We start from the raw sequence: 16,413 nt of genomic DNA, 5'->3' as shown, positions 1-16,413 counted from the left end.
GGAAGACTGCGTTTCGAACCAGGTACGGGCATTTTGAATATAATGTCATGCCTTTTGGACTCACGAATGCACCAGCTGCTTTTCAACATCTCATGAATGATATATTTCGTGAATTCTTAGACAATTTTGTCGTCTGCTACCTAGACGATATCCTGATTTATTCTAAGAATGTTGAAGAACATGAAATACATGTTCGTCAAGTATTACAAAAACTCAGAGATGCAGGATTGTACGCCAAGATGGAAAAGTGTGTATTTCATACTACTCAAGTTGACTTTTTAGGATACATCATTTCAAATGATGGTCTTATGATGGATTCTAAGAAAGTCCAAACAATCATGGATTGGAAGATTCCAAAGACTGTGAGAGATGTCCAATGTTTCTTGGGATTTGCCAATTACTATCGGATCTTCATCAAAGACTTCTCACGAGTTGCAGCTCCACTTACACGCTTGACTAGTAAAGATAAATTCCAATGGAATCAAGAAGCGGAAGCAGCATTTGAAGCCTTGAAGACATCGTTTGTCTCTGCACCAGTCTTATATCGTGTTGACTTTTCCAAGGTATTTTTTATGGAAACAGACGCATCGGATTTTGCCTTGGGTGCAGTTTTATCACAAATGGGAACAGATGACAAACTTCATCCGATAGCTTTTCATTCAAGAAAATTCTCAGCAGCCGAGATCAATTATGAGATCCACGATAAAGAACTTCTTGCAATCGTGGATTCCTTTCAAGAATGGCGTCATTATCTAGAAGGTGCTTCTAGTCCAGTCACTGTGTATACAGATCATAAGAACCTCGAGTATTTCATGTCAGCACGCGTGTTGAATCGTCGTCAAGCTCGTTGGAGTATGTCTTTGTCAAGATTCGACTTCATTATCACTTATCGGCCAGGAAAACAACAAGGTTTGTCCGATGCCCTGTCTAGACGTTCTTATTTTGCACCAAAAGAAGGAGATGCAGCTTTTGAGCAACAAAGAACGGTCCTCTTGAAACCAGAGCAATTTCATCTCCGAGCAGTGAAATCAACATTGACTGTTGATTCAACTTTTCTCAAGCAAATCCAGTCCAGTATGTCCTCAGACCCTCTTGTTCATGATATCGAGAATAATTCTTCCAAGTCTCATGATTCTTCTAAGTTCGAGTTCAAGAATAATCTATTATATTTTGAAGGACGCCTATATGTTCCAGAAGGAAAAGCACGTTTGCGTGTTCTTCAAGCACGTCATGACTTTCCAGCAGCAGGGCACTTTGGATATAATAAGACTTTGGAACTCATATCAAGAGATTTTTGGTGGCCACAAATGTGAAAGTCAGTCAAAGACTTTGTACAATCATGTGATATTTGTTCAAGATCAAAAATTCCTCGACATCGACCTTACGGACTTCTTCAGCCATTACCTATACCAGAACAACCATGGTCTTCTGTTTCTATGGATTTCATCACAGATCTTCCAAACTCAAGATCTTATGATTCTATATTTGTGATAGTAGATCGTTTCACCAAGATGGCACATTTTATGCCATGTACAAAATCTATCACAGGTGAAGAAACAGCTAAGCTTTTCATTGATAATATCTATCGCTATCATGGATTACCTAAAGATATCATATCGGATAGGGGAACTCAATTTGTGTCGAGATTCTGGAGGACTCTTTTCAAGATTTTAAAAGTGGACATAAAGCTATCTTCAGCTTTCCATCCTCAAACTGATGGACAAACAGAGCGCGTAAACCAAGTCTTGGAACAGTATTTAAGGTGTACCATCAACTACCAACAAGATGATTGGACAAACCTTCTGCCATTGGCAGAGTTTGCTTATAATAATACGGTACATTCCTCCACGCAACAAACACCTTTCTTTGCTAATTATGGCTATCATCCACGACTTGATACTTTTGATTTTTCAAAAGTTGATAATCCTGCAGCAGAAGATATGGCAAATCGGTTGTCAGAGTTACATGCAATAATGAAGGCGCAGTTGAAGAAAGCTCAAGAACGACAAAAGATAAATGCAGATGTATATCGTAAAGAGCAACCACAACTCAACGTGGGTGATAAGGTATGGCTACTTCGTCGCAATATCAAGACCACTCGACCTTGTGACAAATTGGACTATCGTAGGCTTGGCCCCTTTTCTGTTTTTGAACAGATCAACCCAGTTGCATATCGGTTACATCTACCGGAGTCAATGAAGATCCATCCTGTATTCCACGTGTCTCTTCTTGAACCATATAAGACAGTGGATATACAAGGAAGAAGACAAATGCCACCGCCTCCTATAGAAGTAGATAATAATGAAGAATTTGAGGTGGAAGAGATATTAGACTCAAGGCGGCGCCGAAATAAGCTGGAATATCTTGTTCATTGGTGCGGATATGATATTAGTGAGCGCACATGGGAGCCATCTAGGAATCTAGCAAATGCATCAGCTAAAGTCAAAGTTTTTCATCAACGACATCCATCAAAACCAAGATGAAAACCTCTCTTATAAAAGAGACAAGATTGAGGCAAGATAACATTCAATTTCCTATCCTTGTTTGTAACTTCTTTGCATTTTGTGACGCTAATTAGATGGAGAGCCAACAACCAGCGGATTCAACTCAAGAACCTTCGTTTGGTGACTTACCGGATGAGACATTGCGATTGTCACAACCTTCAAGACGACGCAACCGAAATGAAGACCCTCAAGAACGACATGTTCTTCCTCGAATAGATGGTGAGATACAACGCGTTTGGTATCACGACCTTGGAAGAGTTTCTCGATGTTTGGTGATATTATTGGAGATAGGAACGACTCCTGATGGTCTTTCAAATGTATTATTTGAAGGAAGTTATGAAGGCCTCAACAGTGATCAAATAACAGGGTGGTCTTCTCGCCCTGGAATGGGACACTATCGATGGCTAAGAGGACCCATCAACTATCTTCGAAGAGAACAAAGATCAGAATATGTAGCAAATACAATTCGTCGCATATTAGATTTTCTCAATATATAATCACCGCTCCTCGTGGAACTCGTCCCTAGAAGGGGGGGTAATGTCACGGACATACATATAATTACCTATATGAATAGATAAAAGTATGTAAAAGTAGGTTAATTGTGTAATATCTTCTAGAAAAGCTTCTTAGAAGCTTCATAGACGCTGCTTTGACTTTATAGGAGTCTATAGTTGACTTTTAGGTTAGAAACTTGGTCAACAAGTTAGCCATGTGCCACGCATGTTGGAAGCTTAAAGAACAAGCTAACTACGTGGTCCATCCATAGAAAACTTGCCTTGCAAGCAAAGGCATGTGGCCTAGAAAGTCAACATATATTGGAGGTCTTATAGAACATCGCCACGTGGCTTCTAGTTAGATAGTATATATAGAGGCAAGAGTGAAGCCCTCTTCACTCTTGTCAACTCCTTTCTTGCTTCTAGTCTAGTTTCAAGGGTCTCTAGTTTTCTTGTATTTTGGCAATAGCCATTCCAGTTTCTTTCTTAATATACATATTTCTATTTTGTCCTATTTCTTTTTGAGAAAAGTCTCACTTACTCTTTAGCTTTCATCGAGTTCTTGTCCCTGACATTCCGCTGGTCTAGTGCAAGCAATTACATGTGAAAAATTGGCATTATCAAGATTTATTGCAATGATGCCAAAAGCCTTCTTTTCACGTTGTATGTGCTCTTTCTTTACCTTCACATAAGCATCGTCACTTGAAAGGTCTTCACTTTCATCAACAATGTTCCAAAGGTCTAATGAAGCCAACAAGAGCTCCATTTTTTTCTTCCAATGGTAGAAGTTGTCACCCTTAAACTTTTCAATTAATCTCAAATCTTCACCCTCACTTGTAGCCATGTCTAAGGAATGGATATATCAAAGAAAATCAAGAAAAAGAAAGAATAAATTCTCAAAATCAACAAAAAAATGTTACTGCCTTAGAAACCCAGAATGCTCTCTTAATGAATAAACTATTACTTACACTCTTCAATTACTCTCAACTTTACTTATAAGACTTCTCACAAGTCTGATAACCTCTTGAATAAGCTTTGCCTCTCTTTAATCACCTCTCTTCTTTCACAAAACACTTCTAACCTCACAAAGCACCTCTTATCACAATAAATTCGTCTCTTAAGGAGATTAATACATAAAAAGACAAAGTTAGAACACCAATGATGAAACTCAACAAGGAAATACAACACAAGTATCCTTAAAAATCAATTTAAGGTATCTATCAACCTCCAAGATTATGAATGTACTTAACAACAAGTAAGAACATAACTACATCAACAACTAGATGCAAATAGAGATTTACAAGATACCAAACCTTAATATAAGCAACAGCCATAAGATCTACTCTTAACACCAAAAAAGACTTCAAAGAACTTCAAAACTCAGAACCTATTGAAGAATAAGCACTTTGAAGTCACAACACTTAGCATTAGTAAGGTTGCACACAAAAAGGAGTATAGAGTAAGATAACTCTTACTTCCAATACTTGTTACTTATAGGTGGTGGTTGCCAACCAATGAGGCAATTTCTATCAATGTTACATCCATTTCTACTTCATCCAACTAAACCCTAGGTTCTTTCTTAACCTAGCCGCCACCTACAAATCCTACAAGCCACCATAGTAACTTCCTTATGCTCTTTTGCTACCTTTTGACCACTAACAACTTACCTAAGGTAATACCTTTTACTAAGTGACTTACTTCAATATATACTACTAAGGTTTTTTTATTTTTTTCTTGGCAAGCTATTCTTATTGATTTTACAAAGTTTAACATTCTGTTTACAATGATATAATATTTTTGTTAAAGTAACATAAATAGTGATATAATATAAATAAATTTTAAAATTATTAAGTTGATTTTGATATAAAAAGTGATACAAAAGTATAATAATAATAATAATATTTCTATATATAAATATGATCTAATAAATTTTTTAATTTTGTATAATAAAAAATTAAAAATATTTATAATAGAATATTTATACATCTAAAAATTAATAATTTTATTCTTTATTTTTTTTAAAATATTAGCTAATTTAAAAAATTTACTACTGCTTGCTCTAAAATTTCTTTTAATTTATCTTGAAGTTTTTTATTTAATTTATTTTTTTATCTTTTTTTTGTAGAATTTTCTTGCATTTATCTTATTTTTAATTTCTTTAAATATTAGAGTGCTATCTATATTACTATCATCATCATCATATTTTTTTAATATAATTTTTAGAATTTATATATTTATTAAATTTTACTATAATTTAAAACATTGATTTGATTATTAAATTTGAAATCTTAATGTTGATTTAATTGTTAAATCCTATTGAGTCTCTTAGTACTAATTTAATTTTTATAAGATTCCTTATATTTCTTATTGTATAACTTCAAAGACCTATTTAATTCTTATATTACAACCACTATTTATACTTATAACTTTAATTAAGTGTTTCTTTCTATGAAAATTTATTCGTTTTTAAGTAAGTAAAAAGAAGAGATTAAAAATAAAAAAAATAAAAAAAATAAAAAAAAATTATAAATTTCTTTAAATATTTTTAAAAAATCGTAGTAGTATTAATGATTTTGAGATTTTGTAAAGTAGATGAAAAGAGGACTTGAAACACTAATTGAAATACAATAAAAGGTAGTAGATAGGAGTTGGAATTGGTAGGCTAAAAGTCCCAAAACAATTTAATCTTAGAATTGGTAGAAGCTTCTTGGCTTTTTGATGCATCTAAGTCATTTTTAATTCTAAATTAAAACAAAAGTAATAAAAATCAAACAAAATTTTAAGAAAAGATTTATCTAAAGCTAATAATCTAAGATATTTCAAATTTATAAGAAATAAAAGAATTTTCAGCTATTATATAGTATTTGATGATTTTTTTATATAAAAAATAAAAAATAAAAAAATAATATATCAGTAAATAGTTTGTATATTATGTAGATTAGTGCTATAAGTCTATGGTTTGGAAGTTGCATTGGATTTTCTTAAACATTAGTATTCTGAACTTGCTTGTTTATTTCTTGTATAAATCCAATAATATTCTTCTATGGATAATGTCATACTTTGCATGTATAATTTGGTAGATATTATTATTGATGTATGCATGTATTTACAATAAGAGCATTGGTTACAAATTGTTATACAAATATATTTTTAGAAATATCTACAAGATTGATTAAGATGTGTTTATTACAATCAATTAGGCTATATTATGATGGATTTTTTTTTTTTTTTTAAAAAATCCTTATTATCTTTCTTTGACTAAGTATTGATTGAGTTTTTGAATGTTTTAAAATAAAACAATGTATTGATATAAGGTCTTTTCATATTTTTCAAGGCTTTCTTAGTAGAAATTCTCTAAATAAATTGATATTAGGAATTAGATTTGAGAGAATTATGTATGTTTATTGAATAATTTGAGATATTAGTAATTTGATGTCACCTAATATATGACTAGCTATGATCAATTAATCTTGTATGAGTTGTTTATAAAGTTATAATAGTATAGTAAAATTAACAATTTGTGTAAGATATTTAGAAAAGAATTATAAGTTGAATTTCTTAAGGTTTTTTAGAAGAAATGAGATTTAATACTATTTTATTATTGTCTTTGGGGTGTGGAAGTGGTCTTGCTAGTAGCATATTAGCTGAAATTGTTATTGTAATTAGAAAGTAATATGAATTTTGTAATATGTCTTTGCATTGATTCCTAATGTGTAGTTAAGATTGTTTGGAGTTTTTATGTCAAAACCATCAATAAGACTTGTATTAGAGTAGTTTAATCCATCTTGCTTTATAAATTTTGTATTTATTTTTGCATATTGAAGTTGTAATGTGTTTATATAAACTTGCCATTGGAAATCTATATATTGTCATAGAATAATAACGTAGTTGTAAGTACGACCTATAAGAACTATTGTGCCTTTTGATGTTGTGACATGATTGTTGCCTCTAGTTCTCTTGTATTCTTTGCCACAATTTTTAATTGAGGAAGTGTAATAAGTGCCATAATTGTCTACCATGTAAATCTAATCTCTGTAGACATGAGTTAGTAGGTGGGGTATTAGTTGTATTGTCCCGAAGAGTGTATTGTAGTATAATTCAAATATTAAATCTATTATGATTGAACAAAATCTAAATAGGTATATATTTTTGAGAAATGTGTTGTTATACTTATTTCTATTGATTTTGAATAGACTTAAAATCTAACAATAGAATCAAAGTAGTAGACTAATATTGAACCATATTGCAATGTTGTCATTGAATCTATTGTACATAAATGATTGAGTTGGCAATGATTTTTCGTGGACAACTTGTGTGTAGGCTATCTTCCAATTTTGTGTCGAGTTGGATACCCAGTGCTTGTTCTTTGCGGGTATCCTAAGACTCAGCAAGTTAACATTGAAATGATGGAGTAGGTGGTTAACACTTGTGCTTGTCACTGTATTTCATTACAGATTTTTTGGTGTGTCTATTATGTCTTCTTTTGTGTTTGGATTTTTTGCGGTGCCTAATGCAGACAAGTTTCTAATGCATTTGTGTCGTTTGGGGACCAGAGTTTCATGGCACACAGAGTTATGGAGTACTGTGATTTAATCTGCATCTTGACACCGGATGCAAAGAATAACACGAATGAGGGATATGGGGTGTAGTAGACTTACGTGATAGGTTGTCTGCTTCGAATTCGATTAGGTGTTGGAGCTCGCGACACTGTGATGTATTGTTTGCTCTAAGTTTGATTGGGTGTTGGAGGTTGCGTCTGTGGGATGTGTTGTCTGCTCCGAGTTTGGTTGAATGTCAGAGCTCACATCGGTGTGATGTGCTATCTGCTCCCAGTTTGATCGGATCTTGGAACTTGTGTCAATGTGAATCGTAATGTTGCACCTATTCTTTTTTGTTTGATACAATGTGTGAGCCGAATTGGGACGTCTGTAGTATGAGGAGGCTTGTCACTTGCACTAGCAGCACTAGAGTTCCACTTCCAGGCTACTGGTCCATCCCCTTGTGCAATTTATCGAGTACCAGTGTGGTACAAATCTGGATTCCTCCAACACAAACCCAACATGCCTCAGATCGATTTGCTTACTAGTTTTTGAACCACACTAGGACTATTGTAGATTTAGATCTACTCAATTCAATTGTATCCCTCCCTACATATTGATTGGTGCTCCAGCTCAAAATAACAAGCATTCTATGCAATCTTGCGTCTACCATTGCTATTTCAGTTAGGCTCCCGGGCTTTCAATGAGTTATTTGTCGTCGATGTAAAGCAGCCTATTCTCTTGGCGACCGAAAACATGAACCTTCAACACTTGAGGAGTCCTTTCAGGGTTTAGAGATTCAACTACATCTCCAAAATGTCGAGAAACAAGTATATCGAATTCGATTAAGATTAACCCATTCCGACCCATGTCCATACAAGGAAATCCAATAGAGCCTCGACTTAAATTTTTGAATAAGAACGTTGATGAGGAATTATATCTCTTTCCAGCTTGCGTCACGGGGGTGGATTAAGCAGGACACCCAATCAACAATCCTCCGAGCCTGTGGTAGAGACTAGGTTTAGGGTTTAGGGTACTACAATTGCAAGCAACCCCCTTGTAATTTACTGTGATGGGTTTCTCGAAAATGATACACCCACACTAAATACATTTACATTCAATATTCCAACATGTATACCATCCAACGGCATAATTCATGTATTCCTATGCTCATTCGATAATCCTGTTAGAGGGGATCCAGGAGAGATCGGATAAGCATAGAATTATTATTATTATTTTCATAAATTTCTAAAATCAACCTAACAATATATTTTTCTTTGAAAGTTATGTTCAATCTTGTAAATCAACTACTACCTCACATTTGCATTATCATTGAATTAATATGATAATAGATTTCATTTTGGTTTAGTTTGTAAATTTTTAAATTTAATTTTATGTTATATTATTTAAAATAGAGTAGAATATTTAGTGTTGTTGGAAGCATTGACTTTTATGACTAAGACCTATGTTATGCATATTACAATATTTAGTGGGAACAAGATTGAAGTAGAGAAGAATACATGAACATCCTCCTTCAAGAAATTCAATATTTTGGGCTTTAAAGTCCTCACACAAGAGTCAAGCTCCAAATCTTCATACAAGTAGCTCTTTGGTATAAGTTATTAAAAAATTACACAAATTAATGTTTGTATATTATTCAAAAGAAGTATAAAATATTTACTATATAATTTTGTTTTAGGTACTTATCACAAAAATAAAACCTTGGTGTCTATAATAAATACTATAATAATAGTTGTGCACAATCTACTTTGTTTCTACCAATAACTATAACAAAATTTAAGAGCCCACAAGAGATATCAAACAACAAGTACTTATAAAAATAGTTGGAAGTTGTATCTATTTGAATCAATTGTTTGTAGAACATTCTACTCATCTAAATAAATTGTATGATTGTCTCTTTATCAAGTAAAATTAAATGGAGTAATTTAAGTCTCCCACATTCGCCGCATACTCTACCCTAAATTTGATTCCCACACCTGCGGAAGCTACCGACATGTTAGCATTGATGGCTTCAAAGGAGGGGAAGAAGAGGATGTCCAGGAAATACAGGAGCCTTACATTTAACAACTGTTTTTTGTGATGAATTGTATTCCTAATGGGAAAGAGTGAAAGTATTGAAATGCATACACACTCCTTCCGCTGAATGTCTGCGAAACAGCGACCTTGTTGTGCAGGAAGAGTAGCCAAACCCTTAGTTTTCAGCACAATCCTGAGAGCTGCAGGCAGGGCCTCATGGAAGTTCTTGCAGGGGCTTGAGGTTGAGTTTGGAGATCCAGATAGATTAGCAAAAAGGTAAGAAATGGGTTTTCACTGTAGATCAAAAAATAAAATAAAAAGAAAAAAAAGAAACATATCGATTCAAAACAAATAAACAAAATGTTTTCTGCGAGAGGGCGACCCAGATGAAGACATTTCACCATGCTGAAGAAGCACAAAAGACAGGAGAAAGGGAAAACGGCATCGTGGAGAGAGGATCAAAGGAACCTGTAAATCTAGTTTCCGACAAACTGTACCGCTGATAACTTCAAGTCCTGGGAAAACGTACATACAATTGTGTGTATCTATGATGTGTTTAGGAATTGATGCTGCTGCAGTTGGACTTCTCCGTCAGCAAAGCAGTTAGCATTCGCGAATGTTAGAATTCGTAGGCTAAAAAATATTCTGATGAGGTAAACAGTCAAACGCCTCAGAATATTATGCGACATAGCAGACGCAGGCCTCCAACAACCTTTCCATGTTTTTCACGAGATAGGGTGTGTGGTTAAGAAGCTTAAAATGCGTTTAGCTTGAGGCCATGTTGTAACTCTCTATTGACGCTCTAGAATCTGAATCATCTTTGTGTTCAAGTGCGAAGAGTTGATGTAAGCTACTTGTGTTCAATTTGTCTGCGTGATTTGCCATTTCCACATCATTCTCTTCGTAAGCGTTTTTTACCAGCTCCATGTTAAAGTAGGTCGACAGTTACTGCGGGTCTCGTCTCTCTTCTAAAATCAGCCCAGGCTTTTTTTTTGCACCTGGCACACCAGCTTTGAATTCTGTTCTTCAACGGACTCTTGACTCATATGTGGGTGCAAGTGTCGACGAGGAGCATTTCCAATGTCGAAACCACTGTGTTGTTGTGAGATAGCGGGGGCATGGATAACGAAGCCTAGACGAACCGCTTGGCTCATCCAGTGCAAGGAGGACTTGAAAGCGGGCATAACATGACTCGTAAGTGATGTCCATGGTACTGTAGCAGCGACGAATAGAGTTAATCGGTGGCCTTTGACTGCTTACACTCCGCCTCGTCTGTCTTTTGCGAGAGGTGAAGGTCACAGCTGCAGCCCAAGAGTTTCAGGGAAAGATTTTGTTATTCATGATCGTCAGTCGTCAGTACTGCAGCCTCTGCGTGCTTATGCACAATGACTTGTACACATTTCGAAAGAAGAAGAAGTAGTAGTAGTAGTAGAATCAGTAATAGTCATAGTGCAACGTATATGTAGAGAAGCAATGGCATCAATTTCCTGTTGTACACACAAGGTCTTTAATCTGTATGTAGCTTTTCCAGCAATGAACGAGGCAGAAGACCCACAGAGCTGCTAAACCCTAAGGTTGGATTATATCAGAGGAGGTACTCGAGTTGATTCTGGCTGTGGATGAGCATTTGTTGCCAACTCTGACATTTGAATGTGACGCGTGAGCTGTGGGATCGTCGAGGTTTGGAAGGAGAATGAATTGTGAGTGTTTGGGTTCTTGAAAATTGGGTAGCGATTGGGTTTGTGACTTTTAATAGGGTTTCAAATGGCGACATTGGCAACGGGTGTGAGCTCCAAGCAAACTCTCGTGCAGTCACAATTGAGTGTCTTCGGCAGTCGTTCATCACAAAACAGTAAATCGGATGTGCGGCGATGGTCACACAGACCCGCTCTTTCGAGCTGCTTCTCTGGGCCTCGTTGTGTGGGGTTATGGCGACAACACATTGAGCAGTGTGCACCACTTCGTTCGGAATCCTCAAAATTGAACAAGGATTGCATCAGATGCAACGCTGAAATTGGCTTCACTCAATATGGCCAGCCACACACATCTGTGCAGAATGCACTTGCTAGCAGAAGCAATTTGTGTGTGGAGTTTTTCTACCCATCTTGCTCTTCGAAGACGGCAAAGCAGTCGACGAGAGTCTATTGTTGGTCGAGTCAAGGTAGGCAGGCACATGAGAAGAACAATGTATACTCTGGGAACGATGGATACCCTGCAGTGGTCAATGTACCGTATGTAAATTGGTTTCGAGAAGCCTGGCCTTACATTCAGGGGCATCGCGGGAGCACTTTCGTGATTGTCATACCCGGCGAAGTTGTTGAAAATAGAAATGCTCTTGAGAGTATCCTTCAGGTGCGTTGTGTACAGCAGCTTGGGCTCTATAGTTGGTGAGATTGTCGTTTGTCATCAAATTTTCAAGTGTTGAATTTGTTGACGGGGACATTGTTTCTCTATTTCTGGGTTTAACATGCATCTGTATCGCTTTGCAGGACATATCTCTTCTTCATGGACTTGGCATCAAGTTGGCCATTGTGCCAGGCTCACACATCCAAATTGACAAGCTCTTGAAAGAAAGAGGTAAATATTCTCTTCCTGCTCTACTGTAAGTTTTAAAGTCGCGCTTTTCCCGATTTTTATTGAGTCATTTATGGACATTGTAAATTAATATGAATCTAACACTGAACTAGGATGTTTGAAGCACATCTGTTTACGAATAATCAAATTTAGCAATATAAAAAGTACTTTCTGCACTTGTAGCACTCGAGTACACTCACTTTAGTCTTGTTACTTTTTTGAAATCTTCACGTATTCAGCACAGCTGCGCAGTTGCATTGTTATAGTTGGATTTTGGCTGATTGATGGAGATTCTCTTTTCTATCAAATCAGGGCTTGCGCCAGAGTACGTGGGGGCTTATCGAATTACCGACGACCAAGCCTTGCAGGCTTCAATGGAAGCTGCTGGCAAGATTCGTTGTAACATCGAAGCGAAGCTTTCGAGGGGACCTTCTATTCCAATTCTCCGACGTCACGGTTCCAGCGACAGACGGCATGAAGTGGGTGTGAGCATCTCAAGCGGCAATTTCGTTACTGCCAAGGTAATCAACCTTATGCCATGTTTCATTGCAGTATAATTAGAATGCCACCTTCTTTGTTAAAATGTGGGAGGAGGAATATGTATCGTGTCTACTTATCTTTTTTCCCTTTTTTTTTTTCCTTTTTTTTTTTTTCCTTTTTTCTTTGTATAGTTTAGGTAGTATCACTAAATCTGAACCAGGCTTCTTGAGATCCCGAGGAAAGTAAATCCTCAAATATTAGGTCTTCCGGGGTCATTTAGAAGTAGATTGCTAGTGGAAAGACGCACTCGTATGTGTAGAGACATTCTCTAAAGTTTCGGTTTTTACTTAAACGTAGTGATGTGTTTATGGTTTTACAGCCAAGAGGCGTGGTGAATGGCATTGATTTCTTATCCACCGGAGAAGTGAAGAAGATCAATGTTGCCCGAATCAAAGAACGGTTAGACAGTAACTGCATTGTAATTCTCAGCAACTTGGGATACTCGGCCTCTGGCGAGGTCCTCAACTGTAAGTAAGTGCCATCAATACAGTCTTTCCATGTTAACGCCACAAGTTGCTATCGGGCTTTCGATGTTATGTTACTGGATATACTACAGGAATATGCCGTTTTGCCCTTGCAGATGGTACGAAGCAAACTGTAAAGCATCGACTTGGAACTTGAATCTTAGTATGTCTGATTTCTCAACGCTTTCTCTTGCAGCACTTATGAGGTGGCAACAGCTTGTGCAATAGCCCTTCAAGCCGACAAACTTCTCTGCTTATTGGATGGCCCTGTATGCGATGAAAATGGGCGTTTAATAAGGTTTATGACCTTAGAAGAAGCAGATAAACTTATACGCAAGCGTGCAAGGAAGAGCTATACTGCTGCTGACTACGTGAAAGCTGTCGCTGGACCAGGGTACGTAAAAAGCTTGGGTCTTGAGACGAAGGGCAATGGTGCTTTACTGGAGGATGCCGATACTAGTAACTTTGAGTTGACGAATGAGGCCAATGGTACAAATTTGACTGGAGATGATCAGATTGATTCTTATGTCAGCGATGGTATATACAAGCTGGATAGCTCATATATGGCCCAGACACAGGGGTATAGTACGACCCGACAGGGTTTTGCTATTGGAGGACATGAGCGGATGGTTGGAACGCATGCATACTTATCTGAGCTTACCGCGGCTGTCTTCGTTTGTCGAGTAAGCACTGATTTGTATTTCATTCATGGTAATCAATGGTTTCAGAGCTTTTAGTGCTTGATTTATGCACTGCTTCCGAATGAGGACTATCAGTTTTAGAAGCTTTCTTCTTTCCTTGTTTTTTGTACATACTTGGTTCTTCAACAAAGTGATCAATTTCTCATGGAATTAATGGTCAGTACGAAATAACTGTTTGAATTTTGTCTAACGTGATGGTGTGTTTTTGAAGGGCGGTGTGGGTCGTGTACACTTATTGAACAGTAACATTCAGGGAGCGTTGCTGCTGGAGCTCTACACTCGTGATGGTGTTGGAACAATGATCGCAAGGTGCATTGCAGAGTTTTGCACTGGTTGATTCATCTTTCAAATGCAATATCTAATATTGACTGATATTTGGTGATATGATCCATTTTTGGATTTTGTCTTTTCTTCTCATCCGTAAGAGTTCCTCTGTCCATCGTTTGGCCCCTGTAACTCCTCGGTTTATCGTGATGATTACAACAGCGATATGTATGAAGGCACGCGTCCAGCTAACACAAACGATGTGGTTAGTATAGAGCAGCTGCTTCGCCCTCTGGAAGAAAATGGGGTATTGGTCCATCGTTCTCGTGAGCAGGTGAGCTTTATAATCACATCACACTTCGGTGAGAACAGTAGCCTGATGACTGTGGCTTTATTTTACGTGTTTTCTTTGTTAATATATGTATGGAAGCAGGCATACAGCCTGGTTTCCACGTTCAATTACCTATATCTGATGCATAGGAGAGATTTGAACATTTGCACAGAGGTCTTGAAGACGTTTCAGCGCTTCAATTGAAGTCCTAGAGAAAATTTCGTGTTTAGTGTTGCTTTCCTTTCAATGATATAGTAGACTGAACTTTGCTTATTTATTAGTGAAATTTACTTCAACCAATGTTTACATTCTCTGGCTGAATGATTATTGCAGCTGCTGCAAGAGTTGGATTCGTTTACTGTGGTGGAGAGGGATGGCTCCGTGATAGCATGTGCTGCACTTTTGCCTTATTCGAAGGAAAAAAGTGGAGAAATTGCTGCATTTGCTGTGGCACCAGAATGTCGTGGCCATGGCCGTGGAGACACCTTGCTCGGTAACTGCTTTTACCTGCTTTTTAAGTGAGCATATGGATCATCAATTTGTGATCGACACTTCTCAATTATGGAGGTTTGAAAGGTCTGTAGTGAGTTGCAATAACAAGCTTCAGTAGGCCTTAAGTTAGTTCTTAAATGTGGTTTCCTCCAAGTGCAGAGAGTGTTCATTCTATGTGCCTTATTGTCTCAGGTTTAGAGCACAACTTGCAACTAGAAAACTAGTTCATCCACGAGTTCAGGGACACGAATCAATTTGCGAAACTGAAAGGTCTACATGTCTAGTGTAACCTCATCGAATGTCATGAAAGGTGATATTGATGACATGCATCTTGTCTGCGCAGATTATCTTGAGAGAAAAGCAGTGAAGCTGGGCTTGGAGAAACTTTTTCTTCTTACAACCCGCACTGCTGACTGGTCAGCTGTTCATCTATTCTGTTCTTTTGCTCCCCTTCATCACAAATTAGGAATTCTTTCGTGTCCAGGACTTCTGTATGATATGTTGAGATTGTTTGCTCCAGGTTTGTACAACGGGGATTTGCGAAATGTGAGCTCGATGCACTTCCACAAGAGAGGCAGGCCCGAGTCAATTTTTCACGGGGCTCTAAATATTATCTGAAACATCTACAGCTCGATCTTCTCGAGGCAAGTCTATCTAAGATCCCCACTGCGGACCCCTCAAATCAGCAGTAGTCTTGATTCAGCATTTTCCCACTAATTTTTACGAGTAAGCTGTGAAGAAGCGGACCGCTTTCTGTATGTCGTGTTTCAACTTCGTTGTGATCTTATCTGTAAAAACTCCATTAGTCATCTTTTCCCTAGAGTCAGATTCTGAACGGCACGATACTAAAATTCAAATCGGTTGGTTATTCAAATTGGGCTGCACCTCTCTGGGGATCTAGAATTTAATCGACTAAATATATTCATGAGTACAGGATTAGGAAGGAGGCTGTGCAGGGGTTGTTCGTTGCAGTCACCTTAGGGAATAAGGTATCGACATTTCGAAGACGGAACACAATTGTGACCTCCAGCAAATTTCTGCATCTCGCTCATTTAAAGTTTGTAGACATGAGGCTCTTCGCACCCAGTCCCCATTACCCATAGGACGGGTGCAAAGTATAGTGTGTTCAAGAATGTTGCTGAGAAATGCAGGATGAAATGGACGACCACCCTTCCATTGATTCAAGCATATCTATATCCCACTTAATGACATATCTTGAAAGTAATAGTCTTCGTTACACACAATGCTTGAGTGCAGAAGTGCATCGTCACTGCTGGGATGCGAGTGTGGTGGATTGAACTTGAGCCTCTATGTCTGTGCTTGCGATGCCGACCAACTTGTGAATTGCTCCATAAGCCTTCCAAGTCTGTTTTTTGTCACTCGATATTGCCGCAGAAGCAAAGACTACATTTTAGCTGAGCTAGCTTTTCCTGCTAGACCTATTAGCTGGTGGAATTACAGGAATGCAATAAAA

General features: G+C 37.2%; 1 protein-coding gene across 2 annotated transcripts; it reads left to right on the top strand.

Annotated features, from left to right (window-relative positions):
- The first annotated feature begins 10,625 nt into the window (after nucleotides 1–10,625).
- Nucleotides 10,626–16,183, top strand: LOC112279201 (putative amino-acid acetyltransferase NAGS2, chloroplastic). 2 transcript variants are annotated; one of them, XM_024513407.3, is made up of 11 exons: nucleotides 10,626–11,925; nucleotides 12,063–12,150; nucleotides 12,460–12,668; nucleotides 13,007–13,158; nucleotides 13,348–13,834; nucleotides 14,064–14,161; nucleotides 14,339–14,450; nucleotides 14,781–14,940; nucleotides 15,283–15,355; nucleotides 15,460–15,583; nucleotides 15,874–16,183. In XM_024513407.3, the coding sequence occupies exons 1-11, from the start codon at nucleotides 11,338–11,340 to the stop codon at nucleotides 15,877–15,879; spliced, it is 2,097 nt and encodes a 698-aa protein (XP_024369175.1). In that variant the 5' UTR covers nucleotides 10,626–11,337; the 3' UTR covers nucleotides 15,880–16,183. The 2 variants fall into 2 exon arrangements, with proteins under 2 accessions (XP_024369175.1, XP_073388330.1); XM_073532229.2 differs by lacking the exon at nucleotides 15,874–16,183 and having other exon boundaries at nucleotides 10,658–11,925; nucleotides 15,460–15,778.
- The last annotated feature ends 230 nt before the right edge of the window (nucleotides 16,184–16,413 follow it).

This window comes from Physcomitrium patens, chromosome 2 (assembly GCF_059467195.1).
Source record: "Physcomitrium patens ecotype Gransden chromosome 2, ASM5946719v1, whole genome shotgun sequence".
NCBI classification, from domain to species: Eukaryota; Viridiplantae; Streptophyta; class Bryopsida; order Funariales; family Funariaceae; genus Physcomitrium; species Physcomitrium patens.
The sequence above is the reverse complement of the archived record's forward strand: the minus strand, read 5'-3'. Positions and strand labels throughout refer to the sequence as shown.